This window comes from Ciona intestinalis, chromosome 5 (assembly GCF_000224145.3).
Source record: "Ciona intestinalis chromosome 5, KH, whole genome shotgun sequence".
Taxonomy (NCBI): Eukaryota; Metazoa; Chordata; class Ascidiacea; order Phlebobranchia; family Cionidae; genus Ciona; species Ciona intestinalis.
Genome location: NC_020170.2, coordinates 1,211,923 through 1,237,089, shown reverse-complemented (window position 1 = coordinate 1,237,089; position 25,167 = coordinate 1,211,923). Strand labels below are relative to the sequence as shown.

Here is a 25,167-nt window from a genome sequence, read left to right as displayed (position 1 = left end):
TGCCTACTTGTTCATCAGTTCCGTAAATCTTACGCATTCCGCGTAATACTTGTACAGTTTCAGAAAGCTCGTGGAAAGTTTGCAAAATATTGTCTGTCTTAAGGCATTGTATGAATTACTTGAATTACTTCTTTATGAATTGCTTAAATTGTTCTTTGGTAATATAACAGACGGAAAATTTTGTTTAATATAGTTGCTAACTTCACCTGTGCCATATACTGTGAAATGTCATTGAATCTGTGACCACTGCATTGAAAAGTTTTCACACTCGTTACCATCATGAAGGTAAGTCTGGAGTGAAATTGTGGTATTTTAAACTACAAATTGAGCAGTTAAAATGTTATTAAGTTAATTGTTTTATATTTTTCAGGCAATATCAGACAGCAAGCTGAAAGCTTTTAGCATTGGTCGCATGAATGTGACGAAAAATGTGCTCAATAAAAGGGAAAAGGAAGAAATTAAGAAGAAAGAAGAAGACAAGAAGACACAAGAGGTTTATAAAGAGTTTGTTGCTTCATTTGAAGGCAGCAAGTCAAACATGAAAACATTTGTACGAGGAGATGTTATTAATCCTGATAAATCTAGTGAGTGGTTTCACTTTATATGTTCGTTTATGTTATTCATCCTGGTTATTTATAGTAAACTTCTAAATGGACAGCGTTTTCTTCTTTGTAATTTAATTGCTACTTATATGAAAATAAAAGGATGTATTGTTCAAGGGAAAGCTACACCATGAAACAACCAATCTACTTAAGTTTTAGAAAAAAAATAGAAATTGTCAAATGCCTATTATAAAACAAGTTCTGTAATTCAACACAAAATAAAAAAATACAAAAAAAACAACAATCCTACAAACAAATTTAACTTTCTGCACAATTTCATTAGTGTTTTGTTTGTTTATTTTATTTTAAATACAGCAAAACATCACTACTTTAAAGTTACCAAATTTTTTACCACTTTAAGAGTTACCAAAATTATTAAAATTGCATTACCAACAATGCAATTTAATTAAATCTGTTTTAAATTGTACAGTGGACACTACGAAAGGCAAGCTGTACAAGCCAAAGTCTCGCTTACATGAACCAGACACACACAAACCAAATGTCGTTTCTTCACCCATCACCCCGAAATCTGCTGTGAAACCTGACCGACCAACACTAAAGGTTTGTATTTAAACAAAGTTTACAATTTTTATTTCTAAAAAAAAACGGAAAGTTGCACATGTGGTATGACTGGTAACTCTTAAGTGGGCACAAAGTCTAGGAAACAGAGAACTTTTGTTATAACGACTATAGTTTCCCGATCAAATTATCAGCCATACATACATGGTAACTTGTTAGCTGGCACGGTATAAACACACCATGTATTTCTGTTTCGTGTTTCAGCAGAATAAATGATTTATTCATTCATTTCTTCAGAAAAAGGAGTACAAAAAGAAGAGCAATTTAGAACTATTCAAAGAGGAATTAATGGTGATGCAGAAAGAAAGAGAGCAACGCCACAGTGTCAAGAAATCCATGCAAAGAGGTCCTATGGTAGATAGTTTTAATAAACCAAGGCAATCCAGGTTTCAACCATTAGATGACAAGATAGTGGCCAACATAGCTGATCCATCAGGTAACTTTTTATAATATTTTGTGTTAAATTTCAATTAATCACATACGTAAGTTCAGTACAAAGGTAAAAATGGCTGTCTCTTACAGCAGTTCTGCTCTTTTTGTTTTATATATCCATATATTTATATTAAATTATATACACAAAAAAAATGTATATATATGTATGTGTTTTTTTTCATTTCAATAAAAAAATAATGTAAAGTTACATATAGATTAAAGTTTAGGAACAAAAGATTCTTTATAAAGAATTAATAGTTAATACCCAGAATAATTTTTTTGCTTTATATAGTGTTGGATGATCTTGTGGCAAGCTCCCATGAAAATGGTGATCCAATGACAACCAACCTGTTCTTGGGAAATGTCAATCCAAAATTGGATGAACAACAACTTTGTGAACTGTTTGGAAAATATGGGCCATTAGCTAGTGTAAAGGTACAAGTCAAACTATTTATTAACACAATCACAGTTAAGTTAGAACTGTTTTGCGATGTAGGCATGTAGTTGCATACTGTGTTACATTAATGTGCATAGGTGCCAAACTATAAATGCACAAGAGGTGGGAATAGAATTTGGACATTTTAGATGTGACTTTTAATGTTTATACCGAATAATGTCATCTACAAATTCCAGGGTTGGCCTGGACTAAACTTTTTTTTACTTATGAAAGCACATGGTGAATATGGGTGTTTTGCACTGAATAATATACGATATCATAGGTAATGTGGCCTCGTACTGAAGATGAAAGAGCGAGGGAACGAAATTGTGCGTTTGTTGCTTTCATGACGAGAAAAGATGCAGACCGCGCACTGAGGCATTTACAAGGTATGAAAAAGATCTTTTTAAAACTACTAAAATACAGTGTAGGCATCCAGGGTGGCAAAAATGCAAATTATTAAATGAAAGTATTGATGTAAATTGATTTTCCCGATAGTTTTTTAACTTGTTTTAATTAAAATATTTGGATCTTTACCCTACAAAAAAATCTTTAAGACTAGTATGGGTTTTTTTGAGTTACCAAGTTTAAATTTTCGAAACTACACTTTATTTTGTAACGCTATGATTAAATGCTTCTACATATATTTTATTATTACAGGAAGAGATATATGCGATTATGAGATGAAACTAGGTTGGGGTAAATCTGTCCCTATCCCCCCACACCCAGTGTATGTACCCCCAGCTCTTCTTGATCGTACTCTACCCCCGGCACCATCTGGTCTTCCATTCAACGCTCAACCCCTTGATCCCATGAAGAAACCCCCAGCACCGGGTGTCCCTCCAGAGTTTGTCGACCAGCAAGACTTTGAAAATGTAGGTTTGACTAAAAAATTTTCAACTATAAATTTTTTTTTAAATTAAATTTTACTTTATTTAAACTGATCAACACATCATACTTTTAAATATGTTCCGTCCACGTTGTGTCATCTGATTGAACCTGCATTCAACATTCAACAACAGACCTTGAAAAATTCCGTTGTGCGTGTGGTAGTACCTACGGAAAGGTATCGTCATTCAGCGGCAAATATTTTCAATATTCAATATATATAACATATTTTAGTTACAGGATTTGGTTTGTATTATAAAAATTAATCACTGTTGGGGTTTCTTCATTATAAACACTTCATAAAACCACAATATTCAATGTTGTATCACTACCTTACTCATACACACTGGATCAAGTGTGAGAAAATTAGCCAATAATGTTGGTGTAGTAAAAATTATCTCTCAATTTTTAAACATATTTAAAAAAAAACATTTTTTCTTTTATAAACATGAAAATTGATAAATCGAATGATAATATTTTAAAAACAATATGAAAATGCTTCATGTTAACAATGCTCATTTTTGGTTCGCTTTAGCTGATCTTGTCCTATGTATTTTTTACCATAATATTTGTAAACGAAATATTGGAAATAACGCAACTATGAGATAATACGTGTGAAGAATTACATTGGTTTATTTAATTTAAAACATATCCCATTTTTTCCATTTGAAATATTTTTCATATGATTTAAAATTTCTCATCAAATGTATAATAAATAACGTTGAATGATTTGAATCTCCAGGAATACATGCCAGCCTTAACCCTGGGCTGGAGACCTGCCTTTGCAGGTCCATAATTTAACTTTTCTTTCAGGAACTTGTTGGCATTGATTCATAGAATGATAGAGTTTGTTGTACGCGAGGGCCCAATGTTTGAAGCCATGATAATGAACAGGGAAATTAATAACCCAATGTTTCGGTTGGTATTTTTATTTTATTTATTGTAGAAGTCTTTTAACAATGTTTAAACTTGTTAAAAGAAATTTATTTTTCCTGTTTTTTGATGTTTTTTTTTCAGGATTTTTATTGTATTTTTTATATGTTGAGCAAATTTTAATTTTTTTAATAAAAAAATACTTAATTTACAATATGCTGGTTTACTTGAAGTTCATCTTTGTGTTTCAGCTTTCTCTTCAATAATAAAAGTCCTGCACATATATATTATCGCTGGAGAACTTACTCAGTGCTACATGTAAGATGTTTATGTCTATATTTAGTATAGTAGGGCGGGGGAAGATAGGACACCTTTTCATTTTATTTTCCCGTGCCATTTGGTAGTGAACAAAGAACAGCAAAGAATAATAAGACCGTATCTTCACGACTCCCATAGATCGTTGTTAATTGTTTAAAATATGATCAGGATATTGGAATATTAGGTGCTAAAGGTGTGCCATCTTCCCCCACACTACTATAATTATATACGGTTGTAAATTAATGGATCAACAGGCAAACTACAGTCGATATGTTACATCCAGATTTTTGTTCTGGTTAAACAGATGCAAATGTAACTGATTTATTTATTGTTTCTTTTTGACCTGATTGTTAAAATACATAAATTGTATTGTATATATTTATTATATATTAAAATGAAAACTTATCTTTTTGAGGATACAGTTTTGCTAGCCGTGATCTGAAGTGACTTGTTAAAAGGCAGTTACACTAATAGTTGTCAAGCACAGGGAACCTTATTGATTAATGTGCTGCACGCAATATACTTTGGCTCTCACTTTTTGTTTTGACACATAAAATTCAGCTTAAAGGTATTCTAATTTTTGTGCTAAACTAATGATATTACCCCTGTTTCAAAAGTGGAGGTGACATGACACCCCAAGCAATCCTGAAATTGCGCATACGCACCATGTTCTAAACATTATTTTACAGGGGGAGAGTCCCACAAATTATCGCACGGCAAAATTTCGTATATTTCGTGGTGGATCGTTGTGGCAGCCACCTCCTTTAAACCCATATTCAACTGGCTTGGAGGAAACAGACTCAGAAGATGAATTTCCGATGCACAAGTCGGCTAAAGCATCGGAACAAGATGTTACAAGTGCAGATACAGATAAAGTAAAGGGAGAGTTAAAGGAAGAGTAAGTTCATAAAGTATGAGTATAATATAAAGTACTGTCCACTTTTAATTGGACTACCTATATACGCTTAAATGGAACATTTTTCGCTTGTATAAATCTAAGTCCATTTTTTGTGTAATCTTCCCTGGTTAACCTGACCACCGATGCATTTAGAGAAAAAAGTAAGTGTTTCTCTATCACTGATATTACGCAAACACGTGCACTGTTTAGAGAGAAATGGGGGTCTGAATATGACGAATATGTTTATCCCCCAATAATCAGACTACCTGCTTAATCGGACCAGTTTGGCTTGGTCCAGATGTGGTTCCATTAGGAAGGGTTGACTGTATGTGGAAATTGTGACTGGAATGGTTTAAGTTTTTACTAAGTGAGGTAATTGTGTACCGTGTATCAACATGTGTACAATTTATTACTTTTTAAACATTTATTTTATTAATTGTCCTAATGCAGTATATCCTCATAGAACCAAGCCTGCACATAATAACATGCATATAGAACATAAAAACTTAAATATATTTCAAATAAATAAAAATACCATTATTTTAGTGAAAGAGACAAACTTGAAGACATTTTGCGAAGCCTTTTACCTCGGCAAAAGTTGATCGGTGACGCGATGGTGTTCTGTCTCCAACATGCTGAGTGCGCAGAAGAAATCGTTGAATGTTTGGCTGAAAGTTTATCAATCCTTGAAACCCCACTTACAAAGAAAATTGCACGGCTGTACTTGATATCAGATATCTTGCACAACTCATCTGCAAAAGTTGCAAACGCTTCGTTTTTTAGAAAACAGTAAGTTTTTTTTTGATTTTTTAGAAACAGTGAGCAAGGTAGCTTTTCTAGTAAAATAATGTCCTGGAATAATGAATCAATTTGCAGAGCTGCAAATTATTATAATTGGAAAATAAGGATATAACCATTCATTGTATTTAAAAATAGTTTTGGATTTGTTTACAATTGCTTATTACTGGTTGCTTTGGATTTCTCGTAAATCCAAGGTTTCATAACATATTGCATACAAATAGTGCAACCAACTGTAAAACAACTCTCCTGTTGTACCTGTGTAATACTAAGTTTAAAGCTTAATGCTGCCATTAGAAAAATCTGTGTTTTAGTAAAGAAAATAATAGTGATTGCCTCAACCCGGATAACAGTGTCTCAGCAACCCAAAAACTACAGTAAACCATCACCCAAAAGTTACATTCTTTATAAATTGTAACCAAATGAAAATGATTATAACCACCGTACGTCATGTTTATTAGACATACACACCGTGGGCAGCAAACCCTAAAATTTCTGCAATGCATTAATCATTAAAACTTGCGTAAAATTTATTTTAAACAAGTGCACATTTCATTCCCTACATTCTAAAAAGTTTTGCTGAAATGATACATACTGATTATTATTATTAAAATTGCCCTAATAAACAAAGTATAATATTGATTTCCATTTACCAAGGTTGGAATCAAAACTGGAACAAGTAATGACTGACTTACATTTGTGTCACGTTGCCATCAGTAGTCGTCTACGAGCCGAGCAATTTAAACAGAAAATTCTTTCGTGCTTTAGAGCATGGGATGACTGGGCAATATACCCGGATAAATTGCTTATTCATTTACAAAACACTTTCCTTGGCTTAGTGGGCGGAACAAGCCAGAAACAGGTATTTTATAAATAGGTAAATTTTAAGGTCTAATTTTTTAACCAGGAAAAAGGTAAAAAAAAATTATTTGTGTTGTTTTATGAAAATTTTAACTTTTAAGTCTTTTTGTTTTTTTTTGTGTTTTCCTAAGAAAATATCTTTGTTTAATTTTTTTTTTTTTTTAAAGTTACATACATGGTAACACACATTGTATGGGGTAATGGACCAAGTCTGGCCCAAATCCTAGGCCCTCACGGACCTCACCCATACAGAATAGAATAGAACACACATTGTTAATGTTATACAAATACTTCATAGTTCTTGGTATGAAATAAACTAAGTTTGGTAACAAATGTTTTGATAAATTTCTGTCACTGGTGTAGTGCAGTTTTAGAATCACTGGTTTATGCCATTTTCCATTTAAATAATTTTTGTATAAGTTTTTCTTGTCTGACTGTACATTGGGATTCCATGTTTAGTTGCAGGTTCTTTGAAAAATATGGATTTAGTTATTTTATATTTTAGGCAGAATGTATTTCTCTTACAGAATACAACTTGTTAGACTAAATTTATATTTGTTACATACTTCATAGAATTTGGTTTCTAAACAATGTTATATTTGTTAGGTTGAACCAAAACCGTTGGTATCTAAAGATGAAGGTCTTCCATTAATAAGTGATGAAGCAGATGATGAGGATGTAGATGGTGTTCCTATGGATAATGTGGATGTTGATGGGATGCCTCTTGATGGGGAGCCACTGGATGGGGTGCCATGTATGTAACAAGAAATAAATTTTGTTATTTGATAAAATACTGTTTATACCAGCGGTTTCCAAAGTTTTCTAAGAATTTTGGTTGGTGGACCCTTTGCAAATATTTTGATATTTCGCAAATCTGTAAAAATGCTATAGGAGAAATGCAAAAACCATACTAGTAAAAGCTTCATTATTAAATCCCAATCATTGCTGTTTGCTGTACATTGTAGACCCTCTGAAACTACGGACCCCAGTTTGGAAACCGCTAGTTTATACTGTATTAAATGTTATACAATAATTTGAATTAAAAGGGAAATGAAATAGATGTTTGTTTGAGAGTTGTTTTTTAATAATAATATATATATATGGTGCATTTAATAATAGAAGTTAAGTTTTAATGTTTGAAGTAAAGAGTACCAAAATAATATTTTACATATAAAAATTAAAAGCCATTGCATTAGTAAATTCCTTTTTTTAAATTTTATTGTAAAAAGTGCTTTGTCCCTAAAATGTATAAGAAAAAAAAATTCCAGTGGAGCATATTTTATTAAAAAAAAAATTTTGGAAATTAGAATTTTTTAAATAATTTTAAATAAAATAAGATTTTGTGCCTAATTTAAAAAATATTGTTTTTAGAAAGTAACTTTCAATACAATTTTTTTTTTCGTTAGTGGAAAATAAAAAGGTGGCAGAAGAGCCACAGGCTCGGTTTGTTCAATCTAAATGGGAGATGGTGGATCCTGTTGAGGTAGAAGCTCAAGCTATGACAACTTCCAAGTGGGATCAACTTGAAAACCAGAACTATGATGGAGAACCACTTGAAGAATCCCATTCACAGGTACTTTAGTTATTAATTATATGGGTCTCGTCTAGGGCTGTGAATTTTCCCTATTTTTGTTTAACCGTTCAGTTTTAACCGGTTAACCGATACAAGTGTAATCCTAATAAAAGCGTCTTGTTTATCGCTTTTTTTTTCGCGAATTTAAAGGCAACTTTACGACGTACGTATGGACTATGCTTGCAATACACGCGCAAACGTTCGTAACGTTAAAGTAATGCTTTCTTATTCGTATTCAAACCTGTTTTAAAACACCTTCCGTCTAAATAATCAACGTGTGAATTGCAATTATGACGCAGTTATTAACGTGTGAGTTGCTATTATGTCGTAATCAATTGCCAGGTCAAACAATCGCTATTATGATGCAATGAATCCACGTGTGAATGCCTGCTTTTTCGTAATAAACGCGCTGCTTGGCTGAGGAAAACATTTAAGTTGTGTATTACACCAATAATATAATGTTGCAAAACTAGTTAGCCTGCGGTATTAACAATCAAGATTGATGACGTAATCGCTGTTGTAGGGCACGATCAAAGCAACAGCATCCCTGCGCACTCTGTCTTATTGCAAAACAACAATCAACGAACGCGAACACATGCCTTTCGTGTAAATAAGACAGATATTGATATACGTTTATGCCCTATGACGTCATATTTCGGTTAACGACTTGAACTTTCCGTTAGCGGTTAACCGAATAAGATCGGTTAACCGGTTAACCGTTAACTTTTCCACAGCCCTAGTCTCGTCATTACTAGTACACATGTACCTTTTTATCTATTTGTTGTGCTATGTGTACTGTTTTCAGTGTTATTCAGTTATGTTTACCATTTTACGTAATGCATATATCCCATTATATTATATGGTAGGGTGGGGGAACATGGGACGTCTTTAGCACATCCAAATATCCTGATAGTGTTTTAAACAGTTAACAACGGTCTGTAGGAGTCTCCAGGATACAGTTAAATAATTATTTGAACAATTCTTTGTTTACTAACGAATGGGACGAGAAAATCGATAAAAAGGTGTCCCATCTTTCCCTGCCCCACTGTATGCTGTGTGTATATACCAACCATCTTATCATTTGTACTTTGTTTCTAATGCATGATTCTATTTGATACAGGTTGTTAATATATTGTTGCATGTGTTATTATAATTCCAATCTATAACTAACTAACTAAATACTGAAAAATATGCAGGTATTTCGTATCTTTGGCCTGTGACATATGTTTTTGTTTTTCTCAATAAATTTGTCGTTTATGATAACTGATAAATACATGTAATATTTGTATTATTGTTAATTGCTATTTTTACACATATTAGAATATTAGAAGTGTGGGCATCTTGATGATAATTTATTTATTCTCTGGTTTTAAATATCTCCCCATATTTCTGTAATGTGTTTAAATAAATATTGTTATTATATTCCAGAGTGAAAACTTAGCTCAAGAATTTAAATATGACGAATCAAAAAGAGCAAAACTTCGGGAAATTGAGGTTTGTTTTCTATTTTGATAAATTTTAATTGATTTTTTGATGAATTTTAAGCACTTTCAATTTATCAGCCATGTTTTTAGCTTAAAAACTATGCTTTGTGTTTAGCAGCAACTTTTGAATCTACCAGCTAATCTCTTTAATTCATACTTTTTCTCATATACTTTTTATACATATTTAAAACAAATAAATAAAACTAATGTTATTTAAGTTGCTACAAAAAAACATAACAAACATTGAGTCCAACCAATACCTGTATTAGAGATATATATTTCGTCTAGATATCTATTTTGGCATCATCAGTCTCTCATTCAAATAGAATCTCTCTCTCTTTCAATAAGAGACTGACGATGCCATTAAGGCGAAATGAATATCTCTAATACAGGTATTGGTTTAACTTGAATTTTGTTACATTTTCGTAATAACCAGATCCTTATGATATTTCACTTGACAAGAATCGTTCAACTATATGAGCACCAGATCAGGGTTAGATTCGCCGAAATTATTACAAGTTAATGTTATTTAACAAATATTAGGTGAAAGTGATGAAATTTCAAGATGAATTAGAATCTGGACAAAGAGAACGAAAATCGGGTGTTTCAATTTCTAAACAAGTTTCTCAATACAGAGAGAAGTTATTGGATAAAGTGAGAAATTAAAAATTATGTTTAATGATGTTATGTTGGTAGACTTGGTTCATAATATTTTATTTTTTTCCAAGACAGGTGTAGTGACCACGCTTATTTTCTTTCATCAATTCAATGTAAATATGTTTTTAATTGTAAGCGTGTTTTAACAACTGTTGTTTTGTTGCTATATTCTGTTTTTTTGTTTAAAATATTTTGAAGTTTTCTCTAACGTAAACGAAGAGGAAATAACAGTTATTATTATTTTATGTTTATAAGGTAAGTGAACGGGAAGAAAAAATGCGACATAGAGATTCCGATAGAAAGAAAGACAAACGAAGGTAAATGCTTGATGCAAAATCAACCAGCTTAACTTAACAACCAGCGCCGTGGCAAAGTGGTTAGCGCGTCTGCCTCTAACCCAGAGATAATGCTTTCAAGGCTCTTTGCTGTTACCATTGTGGGTGTATGTGTCCTTGGGCAAGATAATTAAAGGCAATTGCTCCAACCCAGTGGTCACTAATGAGATGTCCAAATTAACGGCCATACATATAAAATCCACAAAAAAATATTAATTACTCATAAAGTGACATACTTGTTAACTCGTAAGCTAGCGGTGTATAAAACAGAACACCGTGTTCAGTGGCGCAGCCAGGGGGGTTTAGGGTGTCGCTACACCCCCTTTTAAACCCCCAAAAAATTAATTAAAAAAAATATATTTTTGAAATTTTTTTTAATAAAATCTCTACCTTATTTTTTTCTGGCTGCGCCTCTGCCTGTGTTTAACATTTTTCGGCCACGCAAGGACAATGTAATTTTGTAATTTGCATTTAACCATCACAATATGGCAGGGGACAAAGTAGTAGTGATGATTCGGATGACTCTGAACATTCAAAGAAAAAACGAAGAAAGAAAAATAAAGAAAGTTCGGACACTCCCTCCCACCATGGATCAGGTGAATTATGTGGTTTTTATATCACTTATATAGTAGGGTTTGGGAAGACAAGACACCTTTAGCACATACTGTCCAAATATCCTGATTGTGTTTTAAACAATTAACAACGTTGTATGGGAGTTGTGATAATACGGTTTTATTATTATTTGAATGTTTTTTGTTTACTACCAAATTGGACGAGAAAATAGAATGAAATAACGTCCCATCTTCCCCTGTTTTACTACATATATACCTTTGTGCCGAGTTATTTTTTGGGTGGCTGACTTAGGGCTAAAAAAATACACTTTCACAACAGCATTAAGCGATTACCGTTTTTATAACAACGGAGGCACCTAGCCACTAAATCACAGCACCATACAGGTGGATTGTTTTTTTTAACATTCTATGATGTCACACAGGGTTAGTTTCGTATGATAGCGATGGATCGAGTGATTCTTTGAGAAAATATTCACTTTCGGCAAAAAAGAAGAAATATTCTGGAAGGTAAAAACATGTTTGTAGCTGCAGCATGAGATTTTAATGGGTGATGGACATGTTTTTTACCGTGGTATGTCATGAGTGTCATTTTGCTGTTTAAATGGATAAACAAAGTTTAAAATTTTTTTTTTAAACTGTCAATAATATATAATTTATTATTCAAATGAAAAATACAAAGTTTATAACATTTTTTTAGTCTAGCCTGCAAAAAAAACTAAAACACAAACGATTAAATAATTTTATATTTATGTTGACCATGTTCAGGACCAGGTCTCGCTCGAGAGAAAAATATAGTCGCAAAGTTTCCACTCCTGATCGTAGACGATCGAAAAGTCCTCATCGTTCAAAGAGATCCAGGTCGAGATCCAGGGAGAGGAAGAAGAAGAGAAAGAGCAAGCATTGATGCTCCGGATGCGAGATTTAAGAAAACTAAGAGTTTTGAGGGTTTTGTGGTAAAAACCACATGACTAACTGTTATCACGAATAGAATGCAGCCAAATGCTTGTACAAAGTAACAGCGTGTATTTCATGAACAATATTAATAAACCTATGGTTATTAGCGTTCGCAGGCAAGTACTAATGCAAGCAGTATAGGAATCTACATTAGGAAATCTAGTGTTAGGAAAATTGGAGTTTTCACAGTGAGAATACAGGTAACTAAGTTTTATAAAAATAAGGTAATCTCATTTATGAAGAAATGGTCTTGCTTGTCGTTTTCTTGGGAGATTTGACTTCGCTGATAATTTTCTTAATTCACCGAGTGCAGAGAACTGTGGTCGATGCCATACAAGTGCTCCACCAAGTGATGAACTCGAGACACTTTGATTTCTATTGTTACGTTGGTAACTTGATAGAAGGTGGTGGAATGGTTTTGATTGTCTTGTACTGGTGCTGTGAATATAGAATATATTACATTGAATGAATGAAAGTAACTCGCTTTATTTTCACGTCAGGTGTTCATACCCTTCGTGCCAGCTTACGACTTACCATGTATGGTACTTTTTATTTTATTTTTTTGATTAATTAAGTATGGCTGCATTTGACAACCCTTTAGTGACCACTGGGTTGGAGCAATTGTCGTTCGGTGTCTTGCCTGAGGACATACACGCTCAAAATGATAGCAGTGACAAGCCCATTACCTCTGAGTTACAGGCAGGCGCCTTGTCACGGCGCCAGTATTTGAAACAGAATATAAAATCTTTTAAATCACTTTGAAATTATCGCATTTCGTCTTATTTTGGTCTGTGCTTCTCATCTGCTGCGTTGCCATTAGGTCAACAATCACATTAGTTCACAAAGCTTTTTGCCTCTTATTGTATATGTTTTTTATATCGTAAGCTAGTAGATTTGTCACTACTGTATGCCTAATATTTGGCCGGCAGAAAAAAGGTTGAGTTACAATTTCGGTTAGTAGTTCCTATCACAACTATTTCTAACCTTCCTGTGTTCGTTGGAAACATATTTGAACCCACAAGATAACCAGGTAAACGAGGAGAAGTAAAACATTTCTTTATTTCTTCTTTTTCTTTGTGAACATTGCGACCTTCGGCTAGCCATCGACTTGTTGACAGTAATCTACCTGCAAATGATAAATCAACTTTAGTTTTTATTTCTGCAGTGTTGGCAAAGAAGCAGTAATATACAAAAAGTGGTTATTACAAATAAAATATCTGTTGTTATAACTGCTTAACGTAAAAACACGAGTACATTAAATAAAAGGTGTGACTACTGACTATTACATCAAACAATTATAATATAGTAGTAAGACATTTAATAAAACAATTGTAGCATATTTATCTAATGTAACAAAAAATGGGCCAACTTCAGCATATTTCTGTAGGGCCTAACCCATATAGAATGGAATGTATAAATAAAAAAGATAAGAGTTTAATCACATGGTTGTCTAATTTGAACCATGTATGTTGGTATCATATACATCACGAGTGTCTAAGCCAGAACGTTTTCAGGAACTGTAGCAGTTAGACTTATCTGCTTTAAGTGAAACTGTAAGTACCTTTAATCTTTGGGCCACCAGATATTGGTGACTTTATACTATACGATGCTGGTGACAATAATTTCTCTTTGCTTAATCGTTTTATTTGAACAATATCAATGTGTGGATGGTCAGGAGAAGTTGGTCTCTGTGGTGGAATCTTTATTCCTTTGCCCAACTTCACTGTAAAGAAATAGAAAACCTGTTTTTTATTTTAAGTAAAGAGACCGAATATTTTAAGCAACAGATTATGCCTCTTTAGTTAAAAAAAATGTATTTAAAAAAGTCCTTTTTTCGGACTTGTTTCTTGACCGTTACATATTTCGTAGAACTTAATTCTGATTTATATTTAGTACAAGAATTGTCCAACTTCATGAGCATTAGATTAAGGCCAGATTGACAGGATTTGTCACGAAAAAATGTTTTAATTAAATTACAGGTAAAATGAATATTAAATGTTTCAAACATTTTCTCAACTATTCTTTTTCAGAAAAAATTTCCAAAGAGAAAAGAGTTGAGTCAATCCTGGTTTAGCACAAAAAGCAACTACTTTATAATAAAGTAAGCACTGGACATGCATTCTTACATAATAAGGTAGGTATTTAAGTAATCATGTTAAAAAATTCTAACCTTTGTTTGATATTTTGTCCACAATCAGCTCATGAAGTGAATTTTCCGGGGCGATTCCAAATCCTGATCCAGATGATGCAGAAGACCTCCATGCCTCTGTTCGACGAAGTTGAAATGATGAAGCACTCCCAGGTCGTGATTCAAACTCACAGTGATCAACGTTTTCATGAAACATGACTTGTTTTTGTCGTGATATCATGGCACTTGATGGTCGGGATTTTCTTGCCACCTCACTGAAAAAAAAGTTTTTTTTGATTCACTGACATGACATTCCATTTTAAATATATTTTTTGCTAACAGACAATCCATAAGTGACCACTGGGTTGGAGCAACTGCCTCTAAGTATGTTGGCCAAGAACACATATGCCCACAATGGTAGCAGCGACAAGCCTTGAACCTGTAACCTCTGAGTTAAAGGCAGGCCAGCTAACAACTGTTCATTTGTTTATTGCAGAAATTTTGCCCCCTCCCCATTTTATATCAGTTGCAACATGTAGTTTAAGTCGACATATCCCGAAAAAAGTGTAAATGACAAGATTCATATTAAAAAAAGTTGATACTTTTCTTAACAAATTTTAAAAATATAGATTGTTTAACTTACTTTGATATTGGAATTTTCCGAACTCTTGCACTGTGAGCTCGTCTGTGTGATAAATGTTGTTGGACTTTAGTAGCTTCAAGTTTACCTACTATAAAAAATACAACAACATTTTAGAACTTTTTAAAATATTCGTTGATAGTATTACAATACAATACAGATATAAAAAATAATCATATTGCAAATAAAAATAAATAAAAATATAATCATTAGCAATATATACTACTGCTGTAGCTAGACTTTTGAAATCAGAAAACTTAATTTTATTAAAGCAAATGCAACTACATTTATCGCAATCTGAGTTTAAAATGTTTGGGACACATTTCTATTAAACTTAAAAAAAAAAAATTTTCTGCATGGCGTATTATTTGTACAACCCATTAGTGACCACTGGGTTGGAGCGATTGTCGTTAAGTGTCTTGCCCAAGGACTTATACGCCCACAATGGTAGCAATGACGAGCTTTGAACCCATAACCTTTGGGTTAGGAGAGGCCATCACTAGTAACGACCCCGAACAAAAATACTATGATTAGTATACCTTGGTCTGTAGGGGTTGGAGGGTTGCTATAAAGAAGGTTACCATCATCATGTGTTACACCATGTTGAATGGAATCTACTTTATTTATATTTGGTTGCAAACTTTCTTCTTCTGCTACATTCTCAACATTCGTTTGGGGCCTGAAATCAAACTTTGTTTAAAATTATATCTGTATTACTTAAATAAGATTTTTCTTAGTCATTTTATTTCAGTAGGCAACTGATTTGGTGGTTTTATTTTTAACAAAATGCAGGGATCTACAATTAAATTTAAAAAAGAAGCGTCTTTGAAAAATACAAAGCAATCATATTAACGGAATTCCTTAAAACATTGAAAACAATGATTTATGAATTTTGCACCTACAACTAAGTCAGCCATTTTCTCAGTATGTTTTACCGAATGGAAATAATTCATTGTTAGGTCTATTCTAACGTAAAATATTAATTATTGAATGACCAACAACTTTAATTGATGAATGCAACTAAATCTTGTATAACGGGGGCAAAGACAGTCATTATACCACGAGCATCCTGTTTCATACACCTCGTGCCCACTTATAGGTTACTACACAAGTTAATCAACTTACACAGTGATAGGTATGGACACAACTTGTTGTCTTTTATCTGGTTCCGAATTTTCTTCAGTGCCATCTTGATTATTTAACATTTCTTTTACAGAATCCTGTGGTTCATATTTCAACTCATCCAATTCACGTGAATCATTTTTCACAAAATTTTCATCGTGTGGTTCATGTTTCATCCCTTCCATTTCACGTGAATCATTTTTCACAAAATTTTCATCATGTGGTTCATATTTCAACTCATCCAATTCACATGAATCATTTTTCACCAAATTTTCATCGTGTGGTTTAAACTTTATTCCATCCAATTCACGTGAATAATTTTTCACCAAATTTTCATCGTGTGGTTCATATTTCGTCATATCCCTATCACGTGAATCGTTTTTCACTAAACCATTTTTTTCATTCTCACGATATGAATCACATGCGTGAGTTTGTGTGAGAAACGTAGAAACATCATTTCCAGGTATTAACGAAAACTTTTTTCTTAAATCTGGATTTTGAATTCCTGACTGCTCAATAGCGTCAGTAATATTAACTTGCATTTTTTCACAAAACACAGTAGAGAGAGGTTTCTGTAGATTCAATCCTTCATATACACCTTCACCAACAAGTTTGTTTTCATCGTAAAGAGTTAATGCCGTTTCCACGTTAGGTTTCTTTTCCTTCTGTCCAGATTGCACATTTGACTTTTGATTATCGCTGATGACACCTAGTTTGAAAATTAAATTATTCAATTTGAAGTAAAATGTTAAAGACATGTTGTATTTGTCCTTGACCAAGACACACATGTTGTATTTGTCCTTGACCAAGACACTTAATTGTACTTTTTTAACCCAGTGGTCACTAATGAGTTGTCCAAATTGTCAGCCATACAGAGGAAATTAGCCCCCAGAAAACAATCACCCATTAAGTTGCAAGAAATAGGACGCTTGTGTTATAACTCGTAAGAAAAAAAATAAACGCAAGAAAATAATGAGTTGTCCAAATTGTCAGCCATACAGAGGAAATTAGCTCCCAGAAAACAATCACCCATAAAGTTGCAGGGAATAGGCTGCTTGTGTTATAACTCGCAAGAAAATAAATAAGTTATTTATTTTAAGCAAACAGTCATTCCCTTGTTCAAGCATTTCCAAAAACTTTTACATTTACCTGTAGATGGTGATTTTATTTGAAGTGTTACTTTATCACCAACTGAACCCACAGGTTTCCAATATCTTGCATACAAATCATATTCAAGTTTTTCAGTATCAATGTATGAATAATGAGCATCAGCATTACTGCTGTGGATAACCACTGAACCATTTGATGCTAAAAACAATCAACAATTTTTCATCAAATATAAATTAAGGCAATTTTTTAGTGATAGATTATTTTAAACCCCAAAATAATTGAGATAATATGGTCAAAATCAAAATATATTAAATAATAATAGATTTGTTTTAATCACTTAGCATAGATGCAACTAAGAATATTAGGATTATTTTTACTGTCATAAACATTTTTTTCCGCTGCAAACATTTTAAAGAATTTCTAACATTTAAGGTCCAACATAGATATCTTACATTTATCATAGACATCTTAATCTATGACAAAAATAGAATATGTCAAAATCTAATGTAGAAAAACTTTTTCAAACTTTCCTGTCAAAATCTAACTTTTTTAAACTACCTGGAACTGCATCCATTTGAACTAAAGCAACATTCTGATCTGGTAGAGCAATGACCCTGGCAAGATTTTGAGCTCCAAGCAAAACATCTGAACCGAGGGACAAGGTAGGAGTCGTTCTGTGAAGTGTGCTGTTGGATCTTGATACAATTCGACTGGAGAAAATTAGTTTTTGGATAAATAAATTCTGGGGTTTAGTGGTTTAAGCGCTTGCATGGTAACCAAAGAATAATAAGTTACAAGCTTTATAAATTGTGGGCGTGTGTCTTTGAACAAGAGTACAAGACACTTCAAGTTTACTGCCAAAATCTTGTGGTCACTAATGAGATTTCCAAATAGTTAACTATATAGAATATATATGTTTTTTTTTTGTTTTATCCTCGCGTAGCCGGAAAAGGACAGTCGTTATAACACATACATGTTTATATACCTCGTGCCAGCTTACGAGTTACCAAGTATATTACTTTGTGGGTGATTATTTTTTTGTTGATTTTTTTATTTTTTATGTGGCTGATAATTTGAACAACTCGTTAGTGACCACTGGATTGAAGCAAATACCGTTAAATGTCTTGCCCACGCACATATACGCTCACAATGGCAGCAATGACAAGCCTTAAACCCATCACCTCTGGGTTTGACGCAGGTACGCTAACCAACTGTGCTACAGCACCAGAATAAAAGTGAAAAAGTTCATCAAAGAACAACGCACAAAGTTCCTTACTGGTAACCCATTACAGTACATGAGGTGTATGAAACAGAACACCCATGTTATATCAACTACTAATTACAACTTTTTTAAATTGCAATAACCTTCTTCCTGAAGTTAGATGTTCTCCTGAAGCAAGTATTGCAGATTTGGGACGTTTAGGAAATGCATTAGCTGTGTTTAATATATATTTTCCTTGCTCTGTTTTTTCACATTGTTGGGAAAGCAAAGGGGAAGTCCAATTATCACATTTTGGTATCTGCAATTTGGGGAAAACAATTTTTATTTTTAATTCAAATTTTAGCACTTATTTATCCATGCATGGTGGAACAACTCATAGTTATAACATATTTCATTGTATATCTTGGATGTTCTATTGCACAGGACACAGACACACCCATTGGAAGTTGTAAGTATACTGATACATTTCGAGCGAAAACTACACTTATATTTTATTTAAAAAAAACACAAGTTTTGCTGCATGAAAAACAAAACGTTGGTTATTAATCCAGTATTTGAAATTTTTATTCCAGAAAAAGAATGGTTTTTAAAAACATAATATGAAAGACAGCATCAGCCGTAGACATAGAGAATACTTACACTCAGATTTGAAGTTTGCCCTTTTACAGCACTTTCAATTCTGTACATCACACTTTTGCATATTTCCTTATACAGTATGCTTACATCACCCTATAGAAAAATAACCCAGATTATACAAACAAACACAGCAGCACTAACTAATACACTGACCCCATTCACAGCAAGTTGCTCAGCAATAAGACTGAGATGAGAAGCAAGCTTTGCATCACCAGTTGCAATGAACAGAACTTTACAGATTCCAGTATGATTAGCTGAAATATAATGATAGAAAGATGGAACAACACTGAGTAGAAGGACAAGTTCCGATGCCAGCAAGCATTGATGCGTTTTCCATTCAACCAATGCTCGGTGATCAGTTTTAGAAACATTGTTCAATGTCTTGTTGTTCCTGTATAAAACAAAAATGGTATATTCTATCATTTTATTAATGGTTATATTCGGGTAATGTTTTTACATTTTATTGACAGCGTAAAAGCCAACCCTGGCCAACCCCAGGAACTGTGGCACACTTTGCTGTAAGTCATCACCTAACCTTTATAGAACAGACTATTTATTATATAGTAGACTGAGGGAAGATGGGACACGGTTTCATTCTATTTTTTAGTCCCATTCGGTAGTAAACAAAGAACATTCAAAAAATTATAAAACTCTATTCTCACGACTTCCATAGACCGTTGTTAATTGTTTAAAACACATTCAGGATATTTGGATATTATGAGCTAAAAGTGTCCCATCTTACCCTACAGGACTATACAAATACATTAAAGATTTTTTAAAACAAATTTGTTTTTTTGAAAAACGAACTTGTTATTTACACCCAATAATATTATTTTAGTGTTTACATTCTATGTGTGTGTCGTCTTACTATTAGGCATTCTAGGGAATCTGCGAATGGTTCGATTTAGGGTGTTGCCCCAATACCAATACTTTAGTCTTACATAAAAATATAATCTATAGGAAAATTCTCACTTATAACTTGGTGGAGCTGTATGCGGTCTTGCTAAGCGATAATTTGATCTTGTTGGATTCTGTTTAAAAGCTGTGTAGAATAAAACATATATATGTTATTGGAGTGTAACACAATTTATTAATGTTGATAGTATGAATATGAAAGTAACTTACTTTATCCTCCCGTAGCCGGAAAACGATAGTCGTTATCACACGGGTTTAACACCTCGTGCAAGCTTACGAGTTACCATGTATTTAACTTTGTGGGTGAATATTTTTTGGGGGATTTTTTCAATGTTTATGTATGACTGATAATTTGGACAAACCATTAGTGACCACTTCGAACCTCGAACCCATTACCTCTGGGTTACAGGCAGGCGCGCTAAACACTTTTCTACAACACCGAAAAAAACAATCTAGATGAATGAGAAATTCACTAGGACACACTTTACTTTATATAAACATACATTAAATACCTCTTGTGTTTATATTCCTTTGTTTATCTTTTGTAACAATAAGATGAGCCACGGCGTGATACAAACATAGATATAATTTGTCGTATAATCCTCCAAACTTTCCTTTGTTTTTATCTGTGCGAAGAATCTCTCGATCAAGCTTGCAAGCACTGACAAGCAAGCTCACAACCTCTATTGTGGATTGTGAATCCAGTTTGAATAAAAGATCGGTATCGATTCCAAACCTTCAAAAAATAAACATTGAACGAAAGGCATATATTATTTTATAGGTGAGATCATATGGTAAAGATTTCAGCATTTGTTGACAATTACTCCGAATCTTGTACATAAAACATAACATGCTTATAAAAAAATCACTTTAAATCTAGAATAAAAATATTTACTACATAAATTAATGCCAAAAAAACATCAAAAATTTAACCAAAAAAAAAAATACAAAAAGTTCAATTTCAAATAAACACATCACAAAAAAATAATGTTATTTAAAAAAAAATAAAAATATTTAAAATGATAGGTAACTTATATTAATATCTTACAGTGGATTCAGTTTGCTCACAGATAAAGTTTGAGCCACTAACTCAAACGGCAAATCAAATTCCAAATAAGAAACAAGGAGCAGAAGTAACATGTTACACCTCTCGGTTTGGGAATGTCTGAAAATTTATGAAAAGTTATTTTCGTCGGTTTATTGTAACAGCCATACACCTCACAACCTGTTAACAATTATATGATGCAGCCAATTGCCTGGCAATTGTTCCAACACTTTTTCCATTCTTCTGTTAACAATGCAAAGATCTTTCGTGAACTGCTGGGCCAAGAATGCTAATCTTCGTTTATCGGTTTCTGAAATAAATTAAACAAATATACACTTAATTTGAATAAATCAAACAAATGTATAATTAGGAAATTATAATCACTTATTTATAAAGTGCATTAGTTGATTTAGTTATAAAAACATGCTACCTAGTACATTTAAACATGTCTAGTCAAAATCCCAAATACATAACTTCCAACCAAAAATAGCCACAAGATTAAATTCTTATCCATACAACTTAGTTACAAACCTACAATGTAACCTTGGGAGTGATTGAGGTGACATGTCGGAGAGACTTTTAAAACATAGGGCGACATAATATTTTTTAACAACCTATTTTTAAATGTATACTAGCTTTTACCCTGGTGTTCAGTGCCCAAACAAACAAGCATAATCAAAGTATGATGTTTTACCACATTTATCAAGGAAGTTCCCTATGTTTGGCAACTATGGATGTTTCAAAGTTCTGGTAATCAGATTTTAACAATGTCACCTCAGATGTTGTTAAAAAAAACATGATGTTTTCCCTACAAACCCTTAAATTTATTGCATGTGAACTGACCAGGATTTGATTTTCCTTACCACTAGTTTGATGCTCACTGACAGAAAAACTTGCAGTGAATTCATACGTTCTACATCCATATATTGACCCGTCATTGGATTTCGTGGAAAGAATCGTTTTCTCGGTTAATTTACGTCTCTGAAATTAAATTAGGAAAGTCATATTTGTACAAGATGCGGCATTGTGGCACAGTTGGTTAACCTCCCTGCCTCTAACCCAGAAGTAATGGGTTCAAGGCTAGGCTTTGCTATTATTGTGGGCGTATGGCATTCTTGTGCAAGACACTTAATGGCAATTGTTTCAACCTAGCCATACATAAAAGAACAAAAAAATATTTACCTACAAAGTATCATACATGGTAAGTTGTAAACTGGCATTAAGTGTATGAAACAGAACACCTGTTTTATAACGACTGTCGTTTCCCCGCCATCCGAAGAATAAAGCAAGTTACGTTGATTCATTTGGGACATAAAGTATTCTCCTATTGCCCTAAACTTATAGTGGAGGTGGACATCCAGGTGGGGAAGCAGGGGTAAACTTAAAATACTGTTCCGAAAAATAATGGAAGCCATAAATCATTAAAACTTGCAAAATCATTTTAAAATTTGCAAAGACCCAAGTATTGAAACGATGTAATGAACAGTTTGTAAATGGACAGCCACTAAAAGTAAACAAATAATTGCAACACAACAGTGGAAAAACTGTTTATAATACAAATGTAAAAATTCACACCAAAGTAAGACATAGAAAAAATAGTATTAAAGATAATGCGGCTCATATTATTTACCACTGGATGGCGTGAAAGGGCCGAGTCATGAAAAAAGTGATGAACTTGAAGACGCTCAGCTGTTGTTACCAACCTTCCATCCAACATCCACACATTGGGTAAACAATCTATAACATGTAGTCTGTAGTAGGTGTCCTAAGAAATAAACAGTATATACAGTTATGCTATTTTTTTCCACTCGTAAAACAATTTTACTTTCAACAGAGACCTTGTGCCAAAAACACAGAATATTTATGCTTTAATTTTATTTACTGTTAATTTATTTGATTAGTAATCTTAAATAAGTCGCTTGTGTACCGCATTAAAGACCTTCATGTACCAAAAGTTAAAGTAGTGTACAATAGGTTTTGAACTTCTAGTCTATTAATCAATACAATAAATACAAAGTTCTGATACCTTCTAATGTATGTTTGAATTTTTATAATATACATTTCAATATATTTTAGACGAAAATCCCGTATTTTTAATATAATTTGCTAAATAAACTTGACAGATAAAATACACATACACTTGAAAGCACAGAATTTCCATGTAGTTTGAGATCCAGTATATGTATACTGCGTAAGTGAGATAGTTCGTTCCAAGTTAAGAGATTGTTTGATAAATCCAAAGTTCCAATTGCAAACATTTGTGGTAATGATGAAAGACATTTGATCTGTTGTAAATTAAAATAAAAATACAATCAGTACAATAATAGGTCTACGATTGGGAAACATCATTATCCGGCACTAGGGGCGTATACAAGGGCAGGGTGAGTCACGGGGGCCCTTAAACCCTCTTTGAAAATTATTTTTAAAAATAGTCATATTATTGTAGTTGAAACCAATCTTACGTGTTTCTATTATGTGCCTGAATTTTTATGTTAGTCAGGGTATGTTTTTATCAAGCAAGTTTTATACGCGTTCATTTTTTTAACAAAAACTTGCGGCCCCCTCCTTATTAAATTCTTGGATATGCCTTTGTCCGGCGCCTGGCAGAATGGTTAATGTGCCTGCCTCAAATCTAGAGGTACTGGGTTCAAGGCTTATTGCAGCTACCATTGCAGGCATATGTGCTTGGGCAAGACATTTAACAACACTTGCTTCAATCCTGTGGTCGCTAATGGGTTTTCCAAATTATAAGCAAGTGCGGTATGTGTGTAACAAACTAACAAAACAGCTGTATTATAACCACTATCGCTTTTCAACCATGCAAGGATAAAGCAAGTGACATTTCTACAATCATTATTACATTTTTCTTAATCTGGTTTATCTGAATGAATGTAACTTGTTGTCCCTGTGTGGGCAAGTAATGATAATACAAGTATCTTATTTGAAATAAACTTTATGAGTGCCATTTATTGAGTTTGAGGCTAAGCGCTTTTAGTTTTTTTTTTTTCTGTATGGCTGACAATCTCAACAACTGATTAATAGTCACTAGGTTGGAGCAATTGTGGTGAAGTGTCTTGGTCAAGGACACCCACAATGGTAGCAGCAATGAGCTTCAAACCAAGTTTCCTTGGTTAAAATACAAACACTGTCATGAGTTACAATACAAAAATGCACCTCACAAGCTTAAAACAGGTTTTGTATATATATACAAAATATACTAAATCAAAAATGAAACGATGATAATCATGTAGATGTTTCAATTAAACTCTATATAGAACTAGTAAAACCCATCATATTTCAATTATCCACACAGACATATATATATATATATATATAACATCATATTTCAATTATCCACATATACATATTACATATATATACCTTGTTATTTGAAAGATTTAGTTTCCACAGGTTAACACATGATTCAAAATTTTCAAATTCTTCCAAACAATTATAACTGAGGTCAAGGCTTTGAAGTTTAGGGCAGTAAGAAAGTCCTTCTACAGCTCCTGTGACAGCGTAATAACATATTCCTTAAATAACTTCTAAAAACAATTGGCAACAAAACTTGTATACTGAAAAATTCAAAGGTTTATAGCCTTTTTTGCCAAAAAAATAAAAGTTTTAGTTAAAATATGTGTACATGTTGGTAAATAATTGTGTTAGTTAGTCTTGTTCTTGTTTAGGAATATGCAATTTAACTTATCTTGACAATTTACCCAAAGAAATACAACACAGTATTAAAACAGTTAAGTAAATAATTACCAATTCCCAAATGAGTTAAATCCAAATGTAGAACATTTAAAAGTGGCTTCTGTGCCCTCTGAAGTAAAATCTGAAAATTAAACGCACTTAGAGCATTTTATGGTACTGGTTTGGGGCAATGTTTGTGTGTTAAAGTCAGTTGGAAAAGACAGTAAAAACTCATGATAATCCTGGTGATATAGCATCAGTATGCGCTAACTATGTACAACTATACTTACCTTCGGTGTTATTTTCATTATTTATTTATCATACCACTGTCCAAATAATAAAGTTTGATTTATAACATGGTTTATAGACGACAGATGCAACATCAACGTTACTTTA

The 25,167-nt window shown here is 32.9% G+C and overlaps 2 protein-coding genes across 4 annotated transcripts; one reads left to right on the top strand and one right to left on the bottom strand.

Moving 5' to 3' along the window:
• The first annotated feature begins 159 nt into the window (after positions 1 to 159).
• On the top strand, positions 160 to 12,371 carry LOC100177335 (U2 snRNP-associated SURP motif-containing protein-like). Its single transcript, XM_026834481.1, has 21 exons — positions 160 to 285; positions 371 to 584; positions 1,033 to 1,163; positions 1,419 to 1,617; positions 1,906 to 2,048; positions 2,333 to 2,438; positions 2,710 to 2,924; positions 3,072 to 3,115; positions 3,751 to 3,855; positions 4,062 to 4,128; positions 4,818 to 5,026; positions 5,573 to 5,815; positions 6,482 to 6,686; positions 7,292 to 7,439; positions 8,092 to 8,258; positions 9,687 to 9,752; positions 10,286 to 10,396; positions 10,655 to 10,716; positions 11,227 to 11,330; positions 11,729 to 11,813; positions 12,072 to 12,371. The coding sequence occupies exons 1-21, from the start codon at positions 280 to 282 to the stop codon at positions 12,208 to 12,210; spliced, it is 2,769 nt and encodes a 922-aa protein (XP_026690282.1). The 5' UTR covers positions 160 to 279; the 3' UTR covers positions 12,211 to 12,371.
• On the bottom strand, positions 12,313 to 25,167 carry LOC104265755. 3 transcript variants are annotated; one of them, XM_026834474.1, is made up of 23 exons: positions 25,062 to 25,165; positions 24,844 to 24,913; positions 24,460 to 24,587; positions 23,217 to 23,363; positions 22,709 to 22,843; positions 21,942 to 22,059; positions 21,259 to 21,388; positions 21,082 to 21,198; positions 20,546 to 20,769; positions 20,091 to 20,160; positions 19,272 to 19,509; positions 19,122 to 19,211; positions 18,626 to 18,780; positions 17,819 to 17,970; positions 17,300 to 17,458; positions 16,320 to 16,859; positions 16,154 to 16,259; positions 15,568 to 15,707; positions 15,032 to 15,119; positions 14,431 to 14,663; positions 13,822 to 13,983; positions 13,245 to 13,386; positions 12,313 to 12,698 (listed from the first exon to the last, which is right to left on the bottom strand). In XM_026834474.1, exons 1-23 carry the CDS (start codon positions 25,077 to 25,079, stop codon positions 12,491 to 12,493), a joined length of 3,570 nt encoding a protein of 1,189 aa, XP_026690275.1. In that variant the 5' UTR covers positions 25,080 to 25,165; the 3' UTR covers positions 12,313 to 12,490. The 3 variants fall into 3 exon arrangements, with proteins under 3 accessions (XP_026690275.1, XP_026690274.1, XP_009858733.2); XM_026834473.1 differs by having other exon boundaries at positions 15,032 to 15,116; positions 16,154 to 16,859; positions 25,062 to 25,167; XM_009860431.3 differs by having other exon boundaries at positions 16,154 to 16,859.